Source organism: Neophocaena asiaeorientalis, unplaced genomic scaffold (genome assembly GCF_003031525.2).
Source record: "Neophocaena asiaeorientalis asiaeorientalis breed wild unplaced genomic scaffold, Neophocaena_asiaeorientalis_V1.1 scaffold177, whole genome shotgun sequence".
Lineage (NCBI taxonomy): Eukaryota > Metazoa > Chordata > Mammalia > Artiodactyla > Phocoenidae > Neophocaena > Neophocaena asiaeorientalis.
Genome location: NW_020172779.1, coordinates 1,364,845 through 1,388,588, shown reverse-complemented (window position 1 = coordinate 1,388,588; position 23,744 = coordinate 1,364,845). Strand labels below are relative to the sequence as shown.

Sequence of the window (23,744 nt, the reverse complement as noted above, 5' to 3'; positions counted from 1 at the left end):
TAGGTGTTAGGAGGAAAATTCAAATATTAGGATAACCCAGTAGTCCATGAGAATATTGGGAAGATTGTATATTTGCTTGACACAAATATAGAGCCAAGCAAGTACATCAAGTACATTTGATGGTAATCTTTGTAAAATGGTGTCTGGTAGGTTTTATTCTCTTGTAAGTTTTTTAAAGTGCTATCACTTTTATATCTATGAATGCATTGCTTAACTGTAGTTCATAAAAACATTAGGGAGTTTGTGAGAAATGCAGTGGTAAACCAATCTTGGCCCTAGACTCCTTCAGACCTAACTCTTCCATGTGCTAGGTCTGTGACCTCGGCAAGTTGATCTAACTTTTCTAAATCTTAGTTGCTTCATCTGTAAAAAGTGGATAATAATATTATCCTACTTAAAGAGTTGTTGTTAAAAATGAAAATCAAATGAGATAATACATTCTTGGCATAGTGTCTGGCTCACGGTAACAATAACATAGGAAATTTTTGATATTCACTAAAAATTTAGGTTATGATATACATTAACATTCACGATTGTGAACCTAGAAAATCAAGTTCTGAATTTTGACTTCTTTCAAAATTCAGTAAGATTTTGAAGGAATTATTTGTAAAACACCTGAATCTGGAATTATATAAATATATATTTTTTTCCTTTACTCTGTTGTGACAGGTGTCCACAACAAGATTGACGGAGAAAAGAAATTACTAATTGGGGTGCAGGTGGTGAAAGTCTTTTCCAAAGGTGTGTGTGGGTATGTCTGTGTGCGTGTGTTTCGGTAGATTCTTAAGTTTGTATTGAACTTAAATGTGAAGATTGAGTAGATTAGCTATACAAAATATTTAATGAGTGAGCTAATTTCTGCCCTCACTGATTCTAGAGCCCCACTTATATGCATCATACCGCCGTTCTTTCTTGCTTGGTGAATGGTAAAGGAGGTGCTGTGGCGTCCACGAGTAACCTGAATATGTGGTCATCCTCTCAGACTTGGCCCTTACCGTGACCTCACCACTATGTCTGACTCTGCATTTAAAATTAACTTCAAATAAATTCCCTGTTTCACATTTACTTTGGCATCTACCCAGCCTATTTCTATTTTTAAATTTATTTTTAATCTTTTGTTTTCATCTTTGGGGGTAGGGGGAAAGCAATAGCAATAAAACAAAATCCAAGAGCCCATGAAGCAAGAGCTGAGAAGGGTGAGGTAGGGAGGCCGCCCTCTCTCTATATATATCGTTGTTCTTCTGCATCACCCAGAAACACGAACTAGACTCTATTAAGCTATACTAGAAAGGATGAAGTCACAGACTCAGTCCTAAGACACATGTTTCCTGACTGTGGTCTAGACACTGGTGTTCTATTCTTTATTATGGGTACAGATGAATCTGGAAGCAGAGGCTGAGTTTGGGGGAATGGGATTTATTAATAACCAGAGAGGAGCGTGTGGGCTAGACGTATTCTCTCCAGTATCTCTTTTTTTTTTTTTTTTGCGGGACGCGGGCCTCTCACTGTTGTGGCCTCTCCTGTTGCGGAGCACAGGCTCCGGTCGCGCAGGCTCAGCGGCCATGGCTCGCGGGCCTAGCCGCTCTGCGGCAGGTGGGATCCTCCCGGACCGGGGCACGAACCCGCGTCCCCTGCATCGGCAGGCGGACTCTCAACCACTGCGCCACCAGGGAAGCCCCTCCAGTATCTTCAAGCAGTTGAGAACTACTGGTGCTGTAAGTTCCCTCCGTGCAGTCCTGGTTCAGTCTCTGACTGCTTTCCACACACCATAGTTCCTTAAACTCCCTGCCATATTTCTGTTCCTAAGTTTAATCAGATACATTTAAAGTTATTATAAAAGACTGAGACAAATTTATTATATAAGGTGGTAGTGCTTTAAATTGATTAACTATAGTGGACAGCATTAGAAAGAATAACTGAAAAAATAGGACTTTTTAATGCAATGATATCTGTGTAAACTGTTTAGCTCAGAGATAACACTGGGCTTATATCCATACATGCTTATGCATATATGATTTGGACATTGGAGATCATAGTGTGCATTGATGTTTATCTCCTGCCTTCTTTTCCCCTGATGTTCTAGCATGACTCACCCCCTGCCATTACACATTCTTTTAAAATACTGAATCTAAATCTTTCATGATAATAGATCCTGATCTTTTAGAGTTGATAACCATGCTGGAAAAAAACCAAAACAAAACCCTTCAAAATTGTCAACTTCATATCAAAGCATCCTAGTTTTCTTGCTAAATTAATGATAGAATACTTATTTTGTTTAAAAACATTACCTATGCTTTTATTTAATATTTTAAAATATTACATATGCATAAGGCAAGAAGAGCAGCATCTCCAACTGTGCTCAGCAGAACATTAGTTTTGTTGGTAAGTGGTAGAATGTGACTTAAAGCCAAATGAGATTGGGAAATTCCAATCCAAATTGAACAGACTCCCTACTGTATAACTCCCAGGACTTTTCAGAGCTGTAATCGCTAATGTACATTGTGGATCTATGAAGAAGGGGTATAAAGTATTAGACCGTTTCCATTAAACTTATTTTGACCAAGGAACCTCCTTACATTTCTCTTTTTGAGGCTAATATCATGGAAAGAACGTAGAGAAAATTCTTGAATTTCTTGTCATCTGTGCTTAACTAGTTACCATAGTAAAATTCCAGATAGAGCCTAGCTAAATTTGGGGTGAGCATAGGCAGGGTCCAGAAATAATGGTTTATTCAAAAAAGTTCCTACAGCTGAAGATTTCCAAGCCTGTTACCTACCCAAATTACGAAGGAATTCTGTGTGTACTTTATTTTTCCTTCATACGTAAAACTTTTCTCATCCTCGGAGTCAGGAAAAAGTGGTTTAACCTATTCCACTATCAGAAGTTGCTTTCCAGTTTTAAAATATTTCCCATTTAAAACAAGACCAGTTTCGTTTGAAAAATTTCAGTGTACTTAACAAAAGAGAAAAATGATTCCAACCTGTGTGTGTATAATTTGTCTTTTTGCTTTTATCAGAAGGGAAAATGATGCTAAGTTGCTTACATTAGGCATTTAGCAATAACTAGGGGGGTGTCTAAACCAAATTTCATGTCATTAGTGTGTATTCATTACACAGTGAGAAAGATATCTTTGTACTGTTTGTTAACTTAAATGAACTTTTAAAAATACATACTACACACGGAGATCCGCTCGGTGCTTTGTGACCACCTAGAGGGGTGGGATAGGGAGGGTGGGAGGAGATATGGGAACATATGTATATATATAACTGATTCACTTTATTATAAAGCAGAAACTAACACACCATTGTAAAGCAATTATACTCCAATAAAGATGTTAAAAAAAAAGAATCTAAAAAAAAAAAAACTAAACTACACTAAATAAAGATCCCTGGCCTCTTGGAACTTATATATAGAGCAACACTCTGAACTTACTCTTAATTTCCTTTCATTGCCTGTATGCATTTGCTGATTCCTCGTGATATTTGTGCCTTACCTGGCAGGTACTCATTGGACTATTGGTCTCCGATGGATGAGACCTTTTAAGCTGCTTCCTTTGGTACCTTAGGGATGAGCAAGTGGTACCTTAGTGGTTTTCAAGTTACTTACCAGAGTTGCAAGCAAAAACTGTTGAATATGGTGGCACAAATGTATGTTCCCCATCACAATGGCTATTTTATATACATATATATATATATATACACACACACACACACACACACATATACATGTATACATTATGTTATATATTATATATGACATTTGTTAAATATTATGATAGATATTATATTTAACACATAGATACACGTGTGTTTAAAAAATGTATGTGTGTGTATATAAAACCAGTATAAGCTCTCAATATCCTTCATGGCGATTGTTTTAATCTTGTGTCTAGTTTGGCACTCTTAAAAAAATGAGCAAAAACTTTGCCTAATACACTTAAACAGTGCTTTGAAGACAGTGAACATTCTTTTTGAATTGTCATGGAATGCATCTGTTAGATTCACCATATTGTACATGTATGTTAATTTACCAAATGGATTGGCAGTGATTGACACAGATTTCTTATGGGAGGACACAGACAGCTGTAAGCCAGTTACATAGCTGGATTGAGGTAATAATTGAGATTTTCTTTACAATTGAATAACAGATTGGAAAACAGACAAAGCACCATCGATATATTAAAATTAAATTACCTTTAATATACAAAGATTTTTTGGGGCAAATGCTGGGAAGAAAGTCAAAGGCATTCCTATGGAGCACAGCACTCATTATTTTTGTTATCAGTAGAAATCTAATTTACATACAAATAAAATGTCAATTCCCATCATAACCATCAAGATAAAGAATTGCATGTATACTTTTCCATGAGCTATTCCTTTTGAATTTAAGTGCTGTGTTTGGCTCTTTGCCCGTGGACCAGTTGAAATATTCTCAGTTTAACAAAGAAGAAAGGATAAAGTTGAACCTGGCCCATGCACACTTGCAAAGTCAGATTGGCCTGTTTGAATCAACCGTTGTCATTGTAGATTATTTTAATTATTTTTTTTTTCTTGGAGAGGAATACAAAAGGAAAAATGACTTATGTATGGGCAGTGAATGGTAACATTTCTTAATTTGCTTAGTGAAATTGTAATCTTATTCAAATCAGAGTCTTTAATACATTTGCCTCTCACCTGTTATGAAGGGAAAAATAATGCCCTTTCTCTTTGATTTTCCATGATGTACACTTGCTCTATTTTAGTTATCCCATTTAGTGAAGTAGGCAGATGCTTCATTTTTTCAGATACATCCTACAGTTTCATTTAGACTTCTAGTATAAAGTCCTTAAAGGCAACCCCCCAAAATTTTTTTGGTAATTTTTTTATAAGAGTAAGTACTTAATGAAATTCTTTCTCTAAGATGTATATGGATACATGGATACTCATTTTGGCAAGTATGACATTATTACTTATTTACCAGACTATCTCCTTTTACCTAGACTAGTACATTTGAAATGAGATATTTAAAATACAGAGAGCATAGCATGATGAAATAAAAGCCTAATAAAATGTGTTTGGGCCAGGATCAAAATTCTTTGAAATTGGATATCTAAATAGTGTGCATTTTATCTCAGAAAGGCTTGGGTTAGTTCTAGTGTCCAGATGACTGTTAATGGGCTTTGTGCTCTGAAGCATATGTTAATAGAAGTGATCATTATGGATTAATTTGATGTGAATTAATAAGAGATTTATTTGATGGGAGTTGTTTGAAGGTGATGACATTTAAATCTCAACAGGATTTAAGATGTCCAGAAATACCTTTAAAGATTCAGGAATAATCAATTCAGAGAGAGCAAATTAAATAGACATGGATAGCAAAGAACAGGATCTGACACTGGATTTATGAAGTTTGAAGCAGTTTACAGAAAAAGCGATCTACCATTGAAGTATTGCCCTGGAATCTGAAGAAACAGAAAACATTTAAACTCCTTCAACAATTCTTGGGTTTGTGAATTGGATAAACAGTGTTCTCTTGCATTTTATAGTTCACTTAAGCAATCTGATTTTGATCTGTATATATGGAGTAGACAGGATTCAAGTTTTTTTTTTTCCCTAAACCAATGAGCAAACACATATGTTCTTTAAAAACTGAACTTTATATGTTGTTCATATGGAAGCTATCTAGTTTGCCATGAGCCCAAGATTCGACCTTCCTTTTATTTTGCTATCACTTGCTTAATTCTTTAAATTCTTTGTGGGGGACTTTTGATCAAAAGAAACAATTTGCTTTTCTTTTTTTTTTCTTTTTAATTTTTTAAATAAAAGCTACATGAAATGTGTAATTAATAACTCAGTACTCTTGGGTTGTTGATACAGACAAGCCTGGAAGAAACATATATTAAGGAGAAGACTATGATATCTTTTCTTTTTGTGTAAAGCTTTGATTTTAAACCCTTGAAAGATTTATTATCTGGAAAAACAATAAGAAAATGTCATCTGGTATTATATATTATGATGATAAGAGCTGCTACTTATAATAAAAATCATACTCAGCAGAATTAGAGATTGAGATCAGATTACACAGTCTTGCTTCCCTATCTTTTTAGTCTTGTTCAGGTTTTATGTATATATATAAAGATGTGTGTGTTTATATATACGTGTGTGTGTGTGTGTGTATATCGATATACACACACACACATATATATGTATATGTACATACATAGAGAAAGTATCGGTTGAAAGTGCACCTAGTTGAAATTATTGCTTGGAAAAGTACTCAAAAGTTTCAGCTTTTTTTAGAAAGAGAAGTTCCTTATAATTTTTTCTTTACTTTTGAAAAATATCCTTCCTCTCTTAAAATGATGACAAATAATAAAATGAAGTCCTCTTGCTGGATGTGTTCAGACATAGCTGTTGTTGGATATACATGTGTTGAATGGATGAATGAAAGTTGGAGAAAATGGAAAACAGTGAATGGTAGGAGTCAGTGGTATTTATGCTACCCTTAGTTGTTGATGGCTTAATATTTTGTAATGTTTCAAGAAAATTGGGTAAAGCTTTTCTAAGGTAAAACTAAAGTGCTTAAGCTATTAACCAGAACCATCATGGAGTCTTAGAAGCAGAGTGCAGGTTAGAAATAATTTATTGTAATTCCCTCATTATACGGGTAAGAGAGGCTCTGAGAAGGGATAAGGGCTTGCCCTTGATTACATCAGCTGGTGATCTGGATCAGGTTCAGAAACTGGATGTGTGATTTGTGCACCCTTCTACCTTCTTAGGTTTTGATTCTTTACTGTGTTTCCGGTCAAGATGCCACAAAGAACATAAGAGTTTATATCTCTTACCTTCAAGGAGTTTCTCATCTAATGGAAGTAAATTCTTAACTTCATTTGCATTGGACGGTTGTGTGATCTCAGCTCTCTTTAAATTACTATGATAGTTGATTCCTTTGGTGGAATAATTCATTTGATTATCTATGGCAAGGTTATTTGAGCAAGGTATTTCATAAATGTATGTGTGTATATATTTTTCTACATACATATTTATATACATACTTATTTATATATTCATATAGATGAAATAAAACTAAATAATAGTTTAAAATATCTGGGTAATAATAGAAAACTTAGATTCCTTTTGCTGTGAAGGTGCCATTTTGGGAACATAAGTCACAGTCGTTTATAGAAAAATTTTTTAATAGTATATTTAAGCATTTTAATCAATGAGATGAAGTACTTACCAGAATTATATTTTAAGCTCTAATGCTGATTGTTTCCACTGCATAAACCTGTCTTAGTGATACTGTAACACAGAAATACTGCAGTACGCTATTGCTTTTTTCTAATAAATTCTTCTACCAAAAATGCAAAGAAAACTTATAGATTTAAGTTTTAGTTTAGGAGGAGATAAGAATGGAAATTGAGATTTTTGCAAATGGAATGTCTTATATCTCAGTAATAAAAATTAATACAGTTAGAGCATTTTTAGGAAGCTACATACGTTTTGAACCTGCTTAACAATCTTGGCACGTAATATGCGTTCATGTGTTTGTACAGGTGGAAAATGATGTAAATGTGGGAATGCTCACTGTTACCCTCTGGTCCCCTAGCCAGCCCCCAGGTTGGTTTTTATCTCATAATTAAATAGAGGACTGAAGTTGGCACTTTTGAGCCTTGTAGTACTCTTTTAGGTTCTTCAGCTCCTCCTTGCCCAATTCACTTTTCGTTCATTTTTTGCCCCGTTGTCTAAATGGTTGTCTATAGTGGACCTTCTGTAACTGGCATTTTGAACTTTTGTGGTACTCAGTGTGAGGGATATTGCTGTACAATAGAATGAAAAAGTTTAAAACAGAGTTGGCAAAACTCATGAGTAAGGCTCATTGATGTGATTATATATATTTATATATACACACACACATACACACACACGTGTATATATGTAGTACATCTGTTCAATTATATTATGACCATTAATGCAGTATCTGCCTCAATAATTTCATTCAGATTAAAAAAAAGAGATGATATAAGGATGGTTGAATGCTGGTTCAGTCATAGCTTTACAATCTTATTTATCAAGAGTGAAAATATGACTTAAAAATAGCTAAAAAGATAATACATGTTATAATATGTAATGTTTCTGTAACTCTTGGTAAGGCAAGAGTTAGATGTGATGCAAAGTTACCGATGGCATTGAAATAGCTCTTTTCTCAGCCTCATGGTATGTACACTGGTACTGTGAGTCTGGAGGAGACTAGTTATGGGTACCACTCCGTGTCTTTAGCTGTGACCGTGCAGTTAGGTAAGTGCACTTTGTATCTTTTCCAGAAGCAGGCCCCCTCCATGATTACTAATTAAGATGTTTTATCCCCACCCCAGAGTAGGTAAGTATTGCGTACCTTCAGGTTCAGGGGGAGTTCGAGGTTAACTAATTTTGTCAGCAGCACAGTCTGCTGTGAAAATGACTTCTATAATCTTTTATATCATGTTTCTCCTTCTCCTGTTGCTTTATTAAAACCCAGGGGAGGGAGAAAATCTCGCCCAAGATTTACTCATGCTTTTATCAGGTATCTTTCAAGCAGCTTGCGGTGCTGGCATGTTCATGTGTTTTAGGTGTGATCCATTAAAATATGTTTACATCATTTAGGAAGGAAAATATGTTTTGTTTTGTTTTGCAGATGTACAGATCAGCTCTCAAAATGTCTTCTGTGTCTTCTGAGCGTCTTCTAAGACAATTGCATTAACCCTCCTGCTAGTTGACTAATAGAATTAATAATTGTAAAAAAAGCACTCTAAAGCCACATGCCTTATGAAGTCAATGCTGGGTATGATTTTACAAGTATGTGATCTATTTTTTCAAGTGAAATTGTTAACTGGAAAAGTTTTTGGCACACAGTACAATGTCATGCAATCTGTTATTTGTCTTAGAGATAATAACTTGAGGGTGGGTCTGGTCTTACGGTATCTAACTTATGAGTTGCTAGGGGAGTTTCTTCCACTTAGAAGTATTGCGAATGTGCTTATATTTACATAATATGTCATTCTGAAAAATTATAGCGATGTAATTCCAGTAAAAAATTATTTTTTCTCTAACTACTTCAAAGTGTAGTCAACTAAATTAACCATGATTTTTTTAAAAGCAGCTAAAAAGAACATGCCCCTTCCCCCCAGAACAAAAAAAAATAAAACCCAAATGACCTCTCTGATACTTCTTTGAAGTTTTAGCAGCTTAACATTCTTTGCAATGTATATTATTAAGGGCCCTATTCAGTGAGTCATATGGGTTGTAAAGGTCTGTTCTTGGGTGAAAGAATGAACTGAAATTTGAAAGGATGATCATTTAATCAAATTATATTTTCTCTCAGTCACTATAGATGTTGGTTAGTAGTTTTTAAACTATGACCCATTACTGTTCTTCATGATGATAATAAATCAGCAAGATCCAACTTTTTTGTTATGGAAAATACATTAATTTTTTTCAATTATTGACATATTTATATCTGTTCATTTCTAAGTATTTTATCTTAGTTCCCTTGCTGTGTAAGATGTCGCTGTTTTTCTCATCTCCTTGACCTTAATATATGGGCATAAACCATTTTCTTTTCATTTGAATGGAAGGATAATCTTAATGAATTGGATTATTTCATCCTTTTTTCTTCATGAATCCTGCCTTTCATATAGATTTTTAGCTTTTCTGTGTAGCCTTATTTATTTCATCTTGGTGCATCACTGTTAGATTTTATTTATGTGATGGAGGAAATGTTAAAATCCAGTGGAAAAACAAACAAACAGGAAATTCTGGAGGGAAATGCATGAAATGCGGTACCAAATCATCACATTTTTGTATGCAGGAATGACTGATACTCTATAAACTAGTATTTCCTTTTCTATAGTCCAAGTTAAAACAGTACATTTTTGACTCAAACTCTTATATTTTAGACTGTAACTTATTTCTTTTAAGCTTCCCTTTTATTCTTTCCCTTTTAGTTTTCCCTTTGTAGACCACCAGTAAAATTGCCCTCCAGTCTTCCATGTGTTGGTACAAGTTCCCAAGTTCTGGCTGTTCTGACAGAGGAATGGAGGTCTAAAATGTCAACAGCAACAGATAAGACATTAAAATGCAAACATTAGAAGATAAATTAGTTAGCCAGTGTTCCATTTTTTTCTAACGATGCTTACCTGACTTAGTTAATTTTAGGAGCTAATGGTAATGACACCAAGGTGAAGACCATACTGCCTCCCTTGCCCCCACGCCAGGCAGGTTTACACGCCTCGTGACTATCACCTTCACTGGAAACTCCAAATGCTTTTTCTTTTGGTTGTTGTTCTCGTTCCAAGTGGGAGAGTCTATGGATATTTTGATGACTAACATTCTTGGTGTATAAGAAGAGCAGTATACTCTCTTAAGTACAGTTATGCTATTTTTGACATTATTCAAGAAAGTGAATTATTACCTTGTAACTGATTCCTTATCCTGTATCTAGCACATTATCTTGGTTCAGTGATTCATATTACACAAATTTTGCTTGACCAGCTTTTCAGAAGCGAAGGTTTACCCATATATCCAAAGCCAGTGTGGTTCCTCAGCACTTGTGGGAAATTATAGATGAGAATGACTAAAACATGCTATTAATTTAGATTTTCTAAGGACATTTTGGATAATCATGGTGTAACTAACTCTGTTAAATTCGCCCTTGTGGTAGCGTCAGCTAGTAAATAGGGTGGAATTTTCCAAGAGACAGTTGGGGTGACGACGTACATAGCCCTGGCAGTTTTTCGACTGGAGGATTAAGGAGCACAGGCCATGAAAGTCAGTTCTCCACAAGCCTTTGTTACTGCATTCTTTTATTGACACTGTACAATTTGTTTCTTATCTCCTTATACCCTTAGACTTCTGATTCATTAGACTCCCCACAGTGTTCTTATGTGGACCCTACCTTGAAAGGCACAGTTGAGCTAGCATGTGAAGGTGAACCATAGGAAACTGCTAACAGTTTGCCGTGTTGAGCTACGAAATGGCAATGTCACGTGGTTCAATTGAATACTTTACTTTAGTCAATTTCCAGTGTGCTCCTGATGTTGGGATTGGTACTGTTTCCACCATGCTGTGCCTAGAAACCCTGGCCTTAGGTGGGTTCTCATTATGCCAGATGAGAGTCCTAGTAAAACCCAACCTGGCCACTGTGATGTGTACCAGGTCCCCCTTCTTTCAGGCAAGTCCCCCAAAGGGGGCTTAAAGTAATTTATAGGTACGGCAGAGATAAAACATTTGTTATCCTCCATTTCTGAAAGTAAAGGGGCAGTTTTCACTTTGTTTATAACATGCTCCTTCTGTCTTTTGACTACGAGGATATTTTGGTTGAAACTATATTGATACCTTGGTTGCACACTGTGTAACAATATCGAGTTTCACTTTATAGTTGTTTGTATACACATATACGTATCACAAATAAACATGTAATATACATTCTATAAACATAAACAGGTGTATATATTCTATAAACATAACGTGTACATATTACACATAGTATATAACACAGATAAATATAGAGGCATTTATCTATCAACTCTTAAGAAAGAAGCTGAGCAAAAAATATAATCGGCAGCCAAGGTTAAGTAATAGGAATGATAGAGCTAGTAATAATAATACCTTGGTATTCATAAAACCATTTAAAAATAACAAATGAGCCACCCTTTGTGACAAAAATAATTCTAAATGTAAATCGTTGGCATCAGTCTCAATTTGTTGCTCTTTTTTAAAAAAAATAGCAGATTTTTTTTTCCTAGAGAACATTTTTTATTATGTGCCTTAAAAAAAGCCTTGAATAGAGTAAGTAAAATGTTCTAGATTAGACTACATGCCTGCAAATTTCAACTAACCCTGTATCTTCCTTTTCCTTGTTATTTTTACAGATATGGTCCGGAAAAAGAACCCCCCTCTGAGAAACATTGCTAGTGAAGGCGAGGGCCAGACCCTGGAGCCTGTCGGTACAGAAAGCAAGGGATCTGGAAAGAACAAAGAATTTTCTGTAGATCAGATGTCAGAAAATACGGATCAGAGTGATGCTGCAGAACTAAATAATAAGGAGGAACATAGCTTGCATGTCCAAGATCCGTCTTCTAGCGGTAAGAAGGACTTAAAAAGCGCAATCCTGAGTGAGAAGGCTGGCTTCAATTATGAAAGCCCCAGTAAGGGAGGAAACCTTCCCTCCTATCCACATGATGAGGTGACAGAGAGAAATATGTTGGCTTTCTCATCTCCAGCTGCTGGGGGAGTCTGTGAGCCCTTGAAGTCTCCTCAAAGAGCAGAGGCAGATGACCCTCAAGATATGGCCTGCACCCCATCAGGGGACTCCTTGGAGACAAAGGAAGATCAGAAGATGTCACCGAAGGCTACGGAGGAAACAGGGCAAGCGCAGAGTGGTCAAGCCAATTGTCAAGGCTCAAGCCCAGTTTCAGTGGCCTCAAAAAACCCACAAGTGCCTTCAGATGGGGGTGTGAGACTGAATAAATCGAAAACCGACTTACTGGTAAATGACAACCCAGACCCGGCACCTCTGTCTCCAGAGCTTCAGGACTTTAAATGCAATATCTGTGGATATGGTTACTATGGCAACGACCCCACAGATCTGATTAAGCACTTCCGAAAGTATCACTTAGGACTGCATAACCGCACCAGGCAGGATGCTGAGCTGGACAGCAAAATCTTGGCCCTTCATAACATGGTGCAGTTCAGCCATTCCAAAGACTTCCAGAAAGTCAACCGTTCCGTGCTTTCTGGTGTGCTGCAGGATATCAATTCCTCAAGGCCTGTTTTACTAAATGGGACCTATGATGTACAGGTTTGTGCTTCGTATTGTGATCTCTTTGTACAGAAAAAGTTGTTAGTAACGAAATGTGAATTTTTACATGTTTGTTAAAATCAAGCTCCCAGTACCAAAGGGGTAGCCTGCTCAATGGAGCAGAAGAGACAGACGCACTCTGTAGCTGTTTCATCCAAATGTGTATTCAGAGTTATCTTTAGCCTCTCATCATGGAAAATAATCCCAACATTTCTATTAGGCTGGGAAAAGTTTTTTCATGGAATTAGCTTGGCTTCATATTTCTGGACATATTTCATGGTAATTTGATGTTTTCAGAGTCTTCCAAAAATGGCACTAATCTTTATGGTTCTACATGATAGTAATTCATGCTTTGTTCTAGTTTTAGATTATAAATCTTTTGCTATAGCCTTTACTTCAGGGAGGGTCTTTCCTGTGTTTTGGATGAGGATTTAATTTTACACTCTGCCAAACTGGACCAGAGTTGGGTCACACTGATGGTTGCAGAGATGTACTACTGAAAAGGCAACATAATTGCAAATGAAACTTTGGAAATAAAATTTTACATTGATTTAAAAAGAAGTCAATGTGAGTGTAAGTACTAGGGACACCAGAATGACCTTGGTGTGGACCAATAAAGCATTCCTTCCTGCGTTTAAAGAAAATCATAATTTATGAAAGCATTTAGTAGTAATTTAGATTTCCACTTTTATTAAAACTGGCATACCTTTTTGATCTACCCCTTCTGTGTTAGCTTAAGGCATATGTGAGATTAAAAAAAAAAAAAAACCCTACCATTTCAAATAGGATGAAATGCAGAATGGACTCTTAAGTAATGTATTCATTTCATTTTAGCAATTTTAGTATAGTTGAAATGGACAATCAGCTTGAGAAAGTGTATTAGTTTCTGTTACAGTCTGTAGATTTTTATTGTATTATTAGGCCAGGGATTTCAAAACATATTAGGTTTAATATTAACCTTCTTTAGGAATGATTAGAAGAAGTACCTGAGAACTAATGAAATCTCATCACACTTATTTGACCTCCTGAATCCCTGAAAATATCAATCATTTTTATCAACTCAGTAGCTACAGCACATTTGTTCTAGACCTCTCTTTTGACCTAGTGCCAATTAAGAAAGACAGGCGAAGGGGTTATAAATAACAAGTAGTGAATATATTTTGCAATACTTGTAAGAAGGATCAGAAGAGAAATTTCCAAGTCCTTTAAAAACGTCAGAATGGCAGTCTTTTCACTTTAAGGGAGATAAAGAAGAACTCTTAAAAAGCCAGTTTCATCTTTGTAAAGCTCTCAAAATTCCATCTTACTTTGTGAATTTCCACAAATAGAATGATTTCTGTGGCGCAGCAAATTAAGCCAACATAGTTATTATGCATGAAAGCTACATGCTTTGAACTGCTGTCTTATTAAAGATCATTTCACTGGCTTGTGTCAGGTACACTGTGCTGTCAAACTATGATTGGAAAGCAAATACGTGTTTTAGATAAAAGGGTTAGAAGTGAATAATGTCAGTATGTGAAATGGTGTTTTATAATTAGCGAGGAATATGATGTTAATACCTGGATTTCCGGCCGGGGTTTCAGTTTGTTCACTCTGGGGACAACTTCTGAGGGAAGCTGATCTGGGCTGTCAGGAAGGCTCTAAAACGAAGATTACTAAGGGCCTGTAGTTCGGAAGAATTCAGATTTTTAAACACACTTCCATTTCCCCCAAACAGTTATTTGTTAGGTTCCTAGTTATTTATAGTAAAGTTTATGTTTGGGTAGAACGAGCTGGACACTTTTCCTGGGCAGTGATTTTAGAAATAAAACAGATGTGGGAGCTATCTGAGTTTGAACTAATAGAACTAGAAATAAAACAGCTGATCCTAGACTCTGCTGTCTCCTAAATCCTCGCAGCAGTGCCCAGTAAAGAAGACAGAAATGGTAGGAAATCGCACGGAGGGAGATAATCTTGTTAAAATCAATTTTTTTTTTCAAAGAGAAATAATATGGCTAAAAATAGAAAACAGGGATCTATGGAAAAAGTGACTGATTCTTTCGAAGAAACAATTGGAGAGAGAAAAGAAGCCTAAAGAGAGTTAACTTTCTTCGGTTTGGGAAAAGCACACTAAATGTACTTTAGGCCAAATGTTAATCTTGAATACTTTACACACACACCAGATGTTGATGCAGAAACATGTCTGAAGATAAATAACTTATTAATATTTTTATGCAGAAATAAATATCAGGCAGCTTTGCTATATGCGTAAATTGAATAAAAGCGCATATGAAATCCCCCTTTTTCACCCGCATATGTTTGTGTTGCTGAAATGCCGTTTGAGAGGTTCTTTCCTGCATGTGAGCTGTGTGGAGACTAAAAGCTGTGGGAAGTAAAATGCTGACTTCAGAATTTCTTTAATGCAGTTTTGTCAGAAATTGATAGCAAGTTAATGGCTTGTGTGTATTCTGATAAAGATGTTGGTAAATACGAGGATTAAAGACAAATAATCATTCCATTCCAGGAATTATTGATATCAATCTGTAATTTAAGCTAGTTGAAGTAATAGATGAGCGATTCATTAATCTTTTTCAATTAAACTTTTTTTTTTTTTTTCAACATTCAGGACAGTTGGTGGTTAATGATAGATTTATGACATTTTAGGCCAAGAAAAAAGGAACAGAAGCCAGAAGTAGAGGACTTAAGAACTCTGTGGCTTTGATCTATATTTTGGTTTGGCATGGATGGTTTTAAATAATTCAAACTGACTTGAGTGCAAACATGAGATATACGGTTGGGGAAAAAGAAATAATTTAAACAAATTTTAAGATTTCTAGTTCCAAGTTCAGATTATGTGACCTATACTGAAGTTAATAATTGAAGTTTTGACATGCTTTTACTGATGGTATCCACTTCTGTGTAAGTTTTATTACACATCATGAAGTCAAAGAATTACAAATTTGTAAAAATAGTGTCAAACAACGTTTCTTTGTACTTCGTAATCGACAAAGCCCTGGCCAGATAATGGAGGTCATTTTAAAGGGCCATCATAAAATCTGGACAGTCATTTCTGAGTCTGTTGAATTCAGATCCCTCACACACCATGAGGTAGCATACCCAGCCCTGGAATCAGAAGAGATACAGACCTTTACCAAGAAAAAATAAGGAAAAATGTAATGGCTAGCTTAGGACTCATTGACTTGGCCCGGATGTTAGTTTCTCAATTTTTAAATTTCCCCTGCGTGTTTTATCAATTATTGTGCTTAAAGTTTTAAAAAGAATGGCTGTGGCATGGTGGCTAAGCCCTTCATGCAATTTTTACTACCTGTATTCAGCCCTTGAGGCTCACGTATAGACTGATAATAGGACAAGAGATTGAGTTCTTCAGAAATTAATTACAGCCTCTTTCTTTCTAATCTGCTTTCTTATGCTTATATTTAAACCATCGCTGAATGGAGGCCTGCATTGTTAAACACGGACTTTGCTGTTTCATTAGGGCTTAATGTGTGGTGCATTAGGGTGTTTGCATCATCTTTATGGGGGAGCTCTTAGCCCTCAGATCAAGTTATAAAAGTCGGAGTCTTGTCAAGTTGTGCTTCCCACGGGAAAGTGTTTAAGCTAGCCCAAGTTTATAAATGTTCACAATGTATATGGTGCCTTTTCATATTAGGAAACCTTTCCTGTTATTCTGCATTATTCAGGCCTCTAAGAAGGGAGCTACAGGATGCCAGCTATTAAATTCATTTTGGCCCTGAATGAAATTTTAAGGTTAGCAGAAGAATCTCAGTGATTGTCTTGTGTTTGAGTTAGGAGCACTGCGTTTCTGTTTTATAAATATTTTTTATCAGAGTTGCACAATATGTCATGTTAGAAGCAGGAAGAACAGATTTTTTGAGCTAGGAAGTCATCTTTTGTGTTTGTATTTTCAATATATTTAAGTCCATGAGCTTTATAGATTCTTAACATGTGCCCGTACATTCATTTGAACAGGGGGTTACAGTTTGGTCTGGGAAAAGAGAAAAATCCAGAGAACATTCATCTCATTTTGGTCTATTTTGGACTTTCTTGAATTTTAACCTCCAAATATTTATTTTTTGCCTTGCCGTTTCCTTTGATCCTGGAGCAGGAGGGAAGCTGTAGATCTTAGCAGGTTATGTTGCTTTGTTCTTCTGAGTTGAGGACAATTGCTCTTTAGAAACGCTGGTGAATGAGACTTGAATCACTTCAGACTCTCTCTAGAGTATGGAATGTTTGGCATATGAACCCGTACTTATTTTCAGGACCGTGTCTCTTTAACAAGTAATAAAGTGTGCAAAATAAAACATATGCTCACCCTAAGGCCATAAAAGCAAAGCAATGTTCTGGCATTTACCAGGTTATTTTCATCATGAAGATAGCTGAGCTTTATAATGTAGCCACCCGGATGGAATAGTTTGACCATCTTCATTAATCCTTTTACCTGCCTGATGGTTAAATCTCCATTTGGCTTTGTTACAAGAGGGTCAGTATGATAAATGTCAGTCCCTCTTTGATTTTCAGTCTATTTGCCATCGTTTAGAGAACATGTATCACTTTCTTGAATATCCGTATTTCTCTCTAAGCAGAATGTTTAGAAGAAGGAATCATGGTTATCAGTGCATTCAATCGAATTTAGCATTATTCAACTCAATAAAAATTTTATCTCCAAATGGCATGTTCTGCTAACCATATCAAGTCCGCAGATTATTCAGTGCTTTTTGTTTCTTGGGTCATTGTAATTATAGCATATGTACAGCTGTTGGAAACACGGATACATAAGTAGTATGCTAACGCCAGGAAAGTGGGAAAAAAGAGCAGTTCTCTTTCATTTTCTGATTTCCTTCCTGGAGTCTGTGTCTGAAAATCGTTAGACCATAGACCTCTTGAATTCTTCATCATATGATTCTAAAGTTTAAAGTCAATGTTATGCATGTTTAGAATATCAGAGAAGACCGTGTTTAATTTTAATTGGAAATCAAATATAAAATTTATTTTTCTGTATTACTTTAAATATGATCTATCCTTCTTTTATTTTTTTAGCTTCCATAATCAAAATTACACATATGTCCTGTTTTTTCCCCCAATTTTGGATTCAGTCCTAATAAGAGCTAGCATTTATTAAGGGTTTCTTATGTGTATATGTAGATCTAAGCTCTTTACGTGTATTAATTAACTCATCTTCATAAAAACCTTTGAAGTTGACACTACTATTATGTCCGTTTTAAAAAATGAGGAAACAGACATAGAGAGATGAAAGTAACTTGCCCAAGCTCACAGAGTTGAAGTGGGGTAAATGGGGCGTAAACCAGGGTCGACAGGCTACAGAATGTTGTCTTCACAACCACTATAATATATGGCCTTCCCAGTTGTAAGACTGAGTTTACTGCAACTAGAAAAGCAATGGAAGACAGACCAGCCACATGTAAGGGAGGTGATATAAGACTGGTACACCAGGGCTGTTTGATGCATACTCTGTGAATTGCATTGAATTTGGGGACTTCAGTGATTTCTTTGAGATGATCTCTTATCCAAACCCTGGAGTGTAATGCTGCCTTATTTGAGCTTACTAGCTTATAATTGAAATCATTGAAAAGAGAATTAATTTTGCTGATTTGTTTTCTTAATTACTGTGATTCATTTTCACTGGTACTTTGGCTGCAGAAACTAGTTCTGATAGAGTGCATAAGGGCCAAATTTTGATTTTATCAATTAAGGATGAAATGTTTTATCCCCACATTAAGGGACACGTCATCCATGTATCTGATTTACTTCATAGCCCCCTTGTTTGAAGGACTTCGTTTTAGGATTTTATGATTCAGTAGATGGTCTGAGCATTGTATTCCCCTCTTTTGATTACTAGGCACAATTTAGGTTGGTTTTTCTATGAAGATTCAGTGTTAAGGAGATGCACCCAGCTTCCATTTATGTTCTCCAAGGCTGGGTAATTAAGGTTTTACTCTTTGCCTTTGAGTAAGTAATGGAATGGGTGTGGAGGCAGAGGAACTCAGAATACTTTTAGACTGTCTAACTTGAGTGTACTCATTCCCCAGCCATGCTCAGAGCTGTGTGAGGTCCCCAGATGCTGAAAGTGAAGAAACTGGGGACTACCATGAGGGGCTTGAGAATTCAAAGGGAGTCTAATTGTCCAGCCATTCTCCTTTAATATTTAGATGACCTGTTGATGTAAGATAAAGAACACCTGCATTCTTTCATGAGTCCAGTAACATATTGGGGATCTTAATAATAAACAGTGGTTTGTTCTGAGACCTGTTTTGCCAGCTGATGGGCAGGTAGCTCCACCTCGATATTCCAACTGGCATCTCAAAGTCGACGTGTGTAGAAGTAAAGTTGTTAGTTCCTTCCCTAAAACAACTTTGTGTTCCTCTCCTTTTTTCTAGACTCCCATTTTCAAGTCAGTCAGGCCGGAAATGTCAGTTCTCCTGGATGTCTTTCTGATTTGTATCTCTCTCCAAACAATGGAGTGATTTGTCCTGTCTTTCCTTCTTTATTCTTTCCCCGGCACCACCCTTTTTTGTGTTTTTAATTTATTTTATTTTATTATTTATTTTTGGCTGCGCTGGGTCTTTGTTGCTGCGTGTGGGCTTTCTCTAGTTGTGGCGAGCTCGTTGCGGCGCGCGGGCTTCTCATTGCGGTGGCTTCTCTTGTTGTGGAGCATGGGCTCTAGGTGCATGGGCTTCAGTAGTTGTGGCACGTGGGTTCAGTTGTTGTGGCTCGTGGGCTCTAGAGCACAGGCTCAGTAGTTGTGGTGCACGGGCTTAGTTGCTCCACGGCACGTGGGATCTTCCCGGACCAGGGCTCGAATCCATGTCGCCTGCGTTGGCAGGTGGATTCTTAACCACTGCGCCACCAGGGAAGTCCCGCCCCACCCCCGCCCCGCCACTGGCACCACCCTTAATGTTTACTTAGTAAATTCTTAGTGGCTTCTTTACTTATTTACTTTCTCTTTCTGTTCCCTTCTGTTCTTTCTCTTCTCATCTGCTCTCCCTTCCTTCCTCCCCCTTTTTGCCTTCCTTTGGTTTCTGTTTCTTTCTGTTCTTTTTCCTCTCTGCTTCCTCTTTATCCTTCCTTTCCTCCATCTCTTACCCATCCTCCTTCCCTCCCTTCCTTCCTTTCTTTAATTTTTAAAAATTTCACTTAGAGATGTCTTCCTGTGTTCTGTAGGAAGTATAGGTCTACTTTCTATAAAAAAAGTAGATCGTTTTAATTATACTTGTATAAGTCAATGTAGACTCTCCATTAAGACATCACCTTTCCAAATTCTCTCTCACCCCCAAACTTCCTCCACATTTCCTGAAAGCAACTTGCACTGTCTCATCCTCATTTATGCTTTACTCATTTTGTTTCCTGCACCTGAAAAACCTTTCTGAGATCACTGCCTTTGAGGCTCATCCCAAATGCCAACTCATCTGTCCACAGCTCAGTTGTCACCTCCTTCCGGAAGTCTTTGTGGAACAGTCAGTGTAGGTTAGGTGCTTTTCCTCTGTGTGGTCATGGAACTTGGTACAGCTTTCAGCAGAAGCACATATTTCACTGTTGTCATCTATTTACCTGGGAACTTTATGCACTAAAATGCAGACATGTTGGGGGTTTGGGACTTTGTCATTTCCTTGTGTCTCCCAGTGCTTGGCACATAGTAAGCATGCCACAAATCACCCTTCCCTGGAGGAAGGATGTTCCACAGTGATTCAACTCTGTTTTCTCATTAAGACCCTCTTTAGAACAAACATGCAATTATTATTTATCTCCATTATGAGCCAGCGGCAATGGCAGATCAGCTGGAGGAGAGGAACGTTGTGGATAACGTACTCAGTCTTATCATCCACTTGCACTGCATTTTCAGTTTTCTTTTACATATTTTCCCCTAAAAGATTACCTTCTAAATTAGTGAGACTGACTTTAAGGTTTACCTGTTTTCTATCTGTCCAAATACCAAACAACCATAGAAAATTAGATTGATATTATGCTGAGTAAAATAAGAAAACCAGTTTGGGATAGACTGTTTATTATTGTAATACAAAACATTTATTATAAAAATGTAGATAATTAAGGATAAGCAGTATTTTACCCTTATATTTGCACCTCTACCAATTTAGGTTTTGCCCTCACCCCCAAAAAAATTAGCGGGCTCTTATAAATCCAATGACAAAGATGTATATGGGATTTATACCAGCAACACAAAGAATAGGCTATGATAGCATGTGACTGAGCTGACTGCCGTTTAATTAGATTTGTTATTGAAATTTTTAAATACTTAATTTCCATCAAAGATACATCGCTGAGGCACACTCTATATTCTGCAGTGTGTTTTAAAGAACTGTGCAACGTGGAAACATTCCCTATGTAGATTAGCACATAGATTCTGAATTTAGTTATTTTCAGCCAAGATTGGCCCTGACAGATTTCTTCACGTTATTTGTGTGACTTCAGTATTTGAACAGTGATTTTTAACAACTTAGTTTTTTACAGTCGTGGTTTTACTTTTTTTGACGATCAGCCCGTAACCTCAAGTCCTTTTAAATTAGTACCCTGCTAATTGTCTCTGTTGCTATCAATTACAGTCCTTGAATATGAACCACATCTGAGGAAGAGTTTGTGTTTAGTTCAAACAACTCTTTTTGTTCCATTGAAAATAAATACATTTGCTAAAGTGTCATTTTAAGAGTTCTGAGGCTTTAAAAGATCTTTCCCTTTGACACATTCTTTTAGATACTATTCTTACTAGGTTTTGTTCCATATTATTAGGAGGAAAGAGCTAAATTGAGGTTAAAGACCTTGAAAAAAAGCCAACCTTTTGTATTTTTAACTTCTATAGTGAAACATTTTTGTGAAAAGCCATATGTAGATAAATTATAAATGAAACGCATGGAACAAACTACATGGAAGGAAGAGTTTTTAGAACTGAGGTTAAAATAGAATAAAAAGACATTACAGTGCTCAATCAGTGAAAAACAACTTAAAATTTGTTCTTTTTCATGCCTTAACAGGTATCTTGGGTGTTTCTGTATAGCTCTAATTCACAAGCGAATGACCCCATAGTCGTTTGTTTTTGGGTTGAAAGATGCAGTTTGTCTTGTTTTTTGAAGAAGCCCATATGTGTCAGGTTGAGTCAATGATAATAGGGCCGTGAATTAGTATAGCTCCCGTAGCCCAAGTAAGTGGGAGATTTCACATCTCCAATAACTAGTTCATTCATTCAACCAAAGTGTATTGAGCTCCTGTTTACTTCCAAAGATGAATGTAATACCATTCCTTCAGCCCAAGAAGGGATGTAAATGGAAGCATTAGCTTAGTAACAACAGAATTGAACTTTTACATTTACAGCTAAGAATACTAGGGGTGACAAGTATTTGAGTTTGACTTTACCACTTCCTCTTCTGTTTAGTCTTTTCATTTCATTGGTGGGAGAAATTCAGAGATAGTTCATTTTATTAAATAATAGTCCCATTCATGTGAATAATACTGTAGAGTGTGCTCTGATATGGTATTCACCAGCTACATGGGGCTATTTAAATTCCAATTCGTTAAAACTAAATTTATGAAAAATTCATAAAAACGACAAATTAAATTAAAAAAAATCAGTTCTTCAGTTGCACTAGCTCTGTTTCAAGTGTTCAGTAGCACTTAGCTAGTGGCTGCTGTATTGGACAGGGTAGACTACAGAACATTTCCATCAATTCAAGAGTTCTGTTGGACAGCAGTGATGTAGACTTTTGCAAATCACTTTTTGGATGCATTCTCTCACGTTATCCTCACGATAATCCTATAAAATGGCAAAGTGTACAATATTATTTATAGCCACAAAGATGATGAAACTGAGGTGCCAGAAGGTTAAATAGTGTGTCTTTCTACAGGATTTAACTTGAGAACTTCCCTTGGGACCAAACAAATGCAAGTAAAGATACATACAAATAAATAAAGGATTTTACCTACAAATTTTTTTTTTTTTTTTCCTGCGGTACGCGCGCCTCTCACTGTTGTGGCCCCTCCCCTTGTGGAGTACAGGCTCCGGACGCGCAGGCTCAGCGGCCATGGCTTACGGGCCTAGCTGCTCCGCGGCATGTGGGATCCTCCCGGACCAGGGCACAAACCCGTGTCCCCTGCATCGGCAGGCGGACTCCCAACCACTGCGCCACCAGGGAAGCCCACTTACAAATTTTGATATTAAAGTATAAGTAATTTAAAAGCAGAGCTGTGGTCTAGGTTTTCACTGTTGTATCCTGATGTCTGTCACAGAGATTGGCACAAGCTAAATAACCAGTAGCTACTAAGTAGATGAATGAATAGGTGTAATTTTTAGTCCAAAAGGAATTTGCAGTTTAATGGGAATTTTTAAATGTGGATATCTGTATCAAAGGCACTACTGGATTATGGGTTTTCATTAAAGTTCTGGTTAGCAAAAGAAGAAGGACTGAAGTTTATACTCTTTGTTCTGCTTGTGATCTCTTTTTAGTATAGCCATTGCTAGGGAATAAGTTTTTCTATTCCTTGCTGGGTTCAACCATTTGGAAAGTTTGAAATAATTCTCTGAATGTGTAGGTGCTGTTTCCTGGCAATAAGATTAAATAAACTGTTGCTGCAAAACATTGATTTTGCATTAACTGTTCTTGCTGTGTATTTGGGTTTAACCTAGAAAAGAATTGTTTTAAGTCAGCATTCGTGGGTCATGAACATGAAATGGGTATGGTTCAGTCTTAGGTATGGTGTCCTAAAATAATAACTTATATTTTATTTCAGAATTCAGTTAAATGATATATTGTACAACAGTCATATTTCACCATGACTTAAGGTACATCTCTCATAGACATAGCATAGAAATGGCCACAAATGTAACCTTAAAACCTTATTTTGGAAAGAGAAAAGGAATAGAACGCTGAGTAATTATGTTTTCCAAAGTTGGCTTTTATAATATG

The 23,744-nt window shown here is 36.5% G+C and overlaps 1 protein-coding gene across 1 annotated transcript in view; it reads left to right on the top strand.

The window, feature by feature from the left end:
• Window positions 1–8,656: 8,656 nt before the first annotated feature.
• Window positions 8,657–23,744, top strand: part of TRPS1 (transcriptional repressor GATA binding 1) — a 204,052-nt gene continuing 188,964 nt past the window's right edge. The window contains exons 1-2 of the mRNA XM_024741215.1: window positions 8,657–8,813; window positions 11,888–12,816. Coding sequence (XP_024596983.1) covers window positions 8,777–8,813; window positions 11,888–12,816 — 966 coding nt within the window. The 5' untranslated portion in view covers window positions 8,657–8,776. The remainder of the gene's footprint in view (window positions 8,814–11,887; window positions 12,817–23,744) is intronic.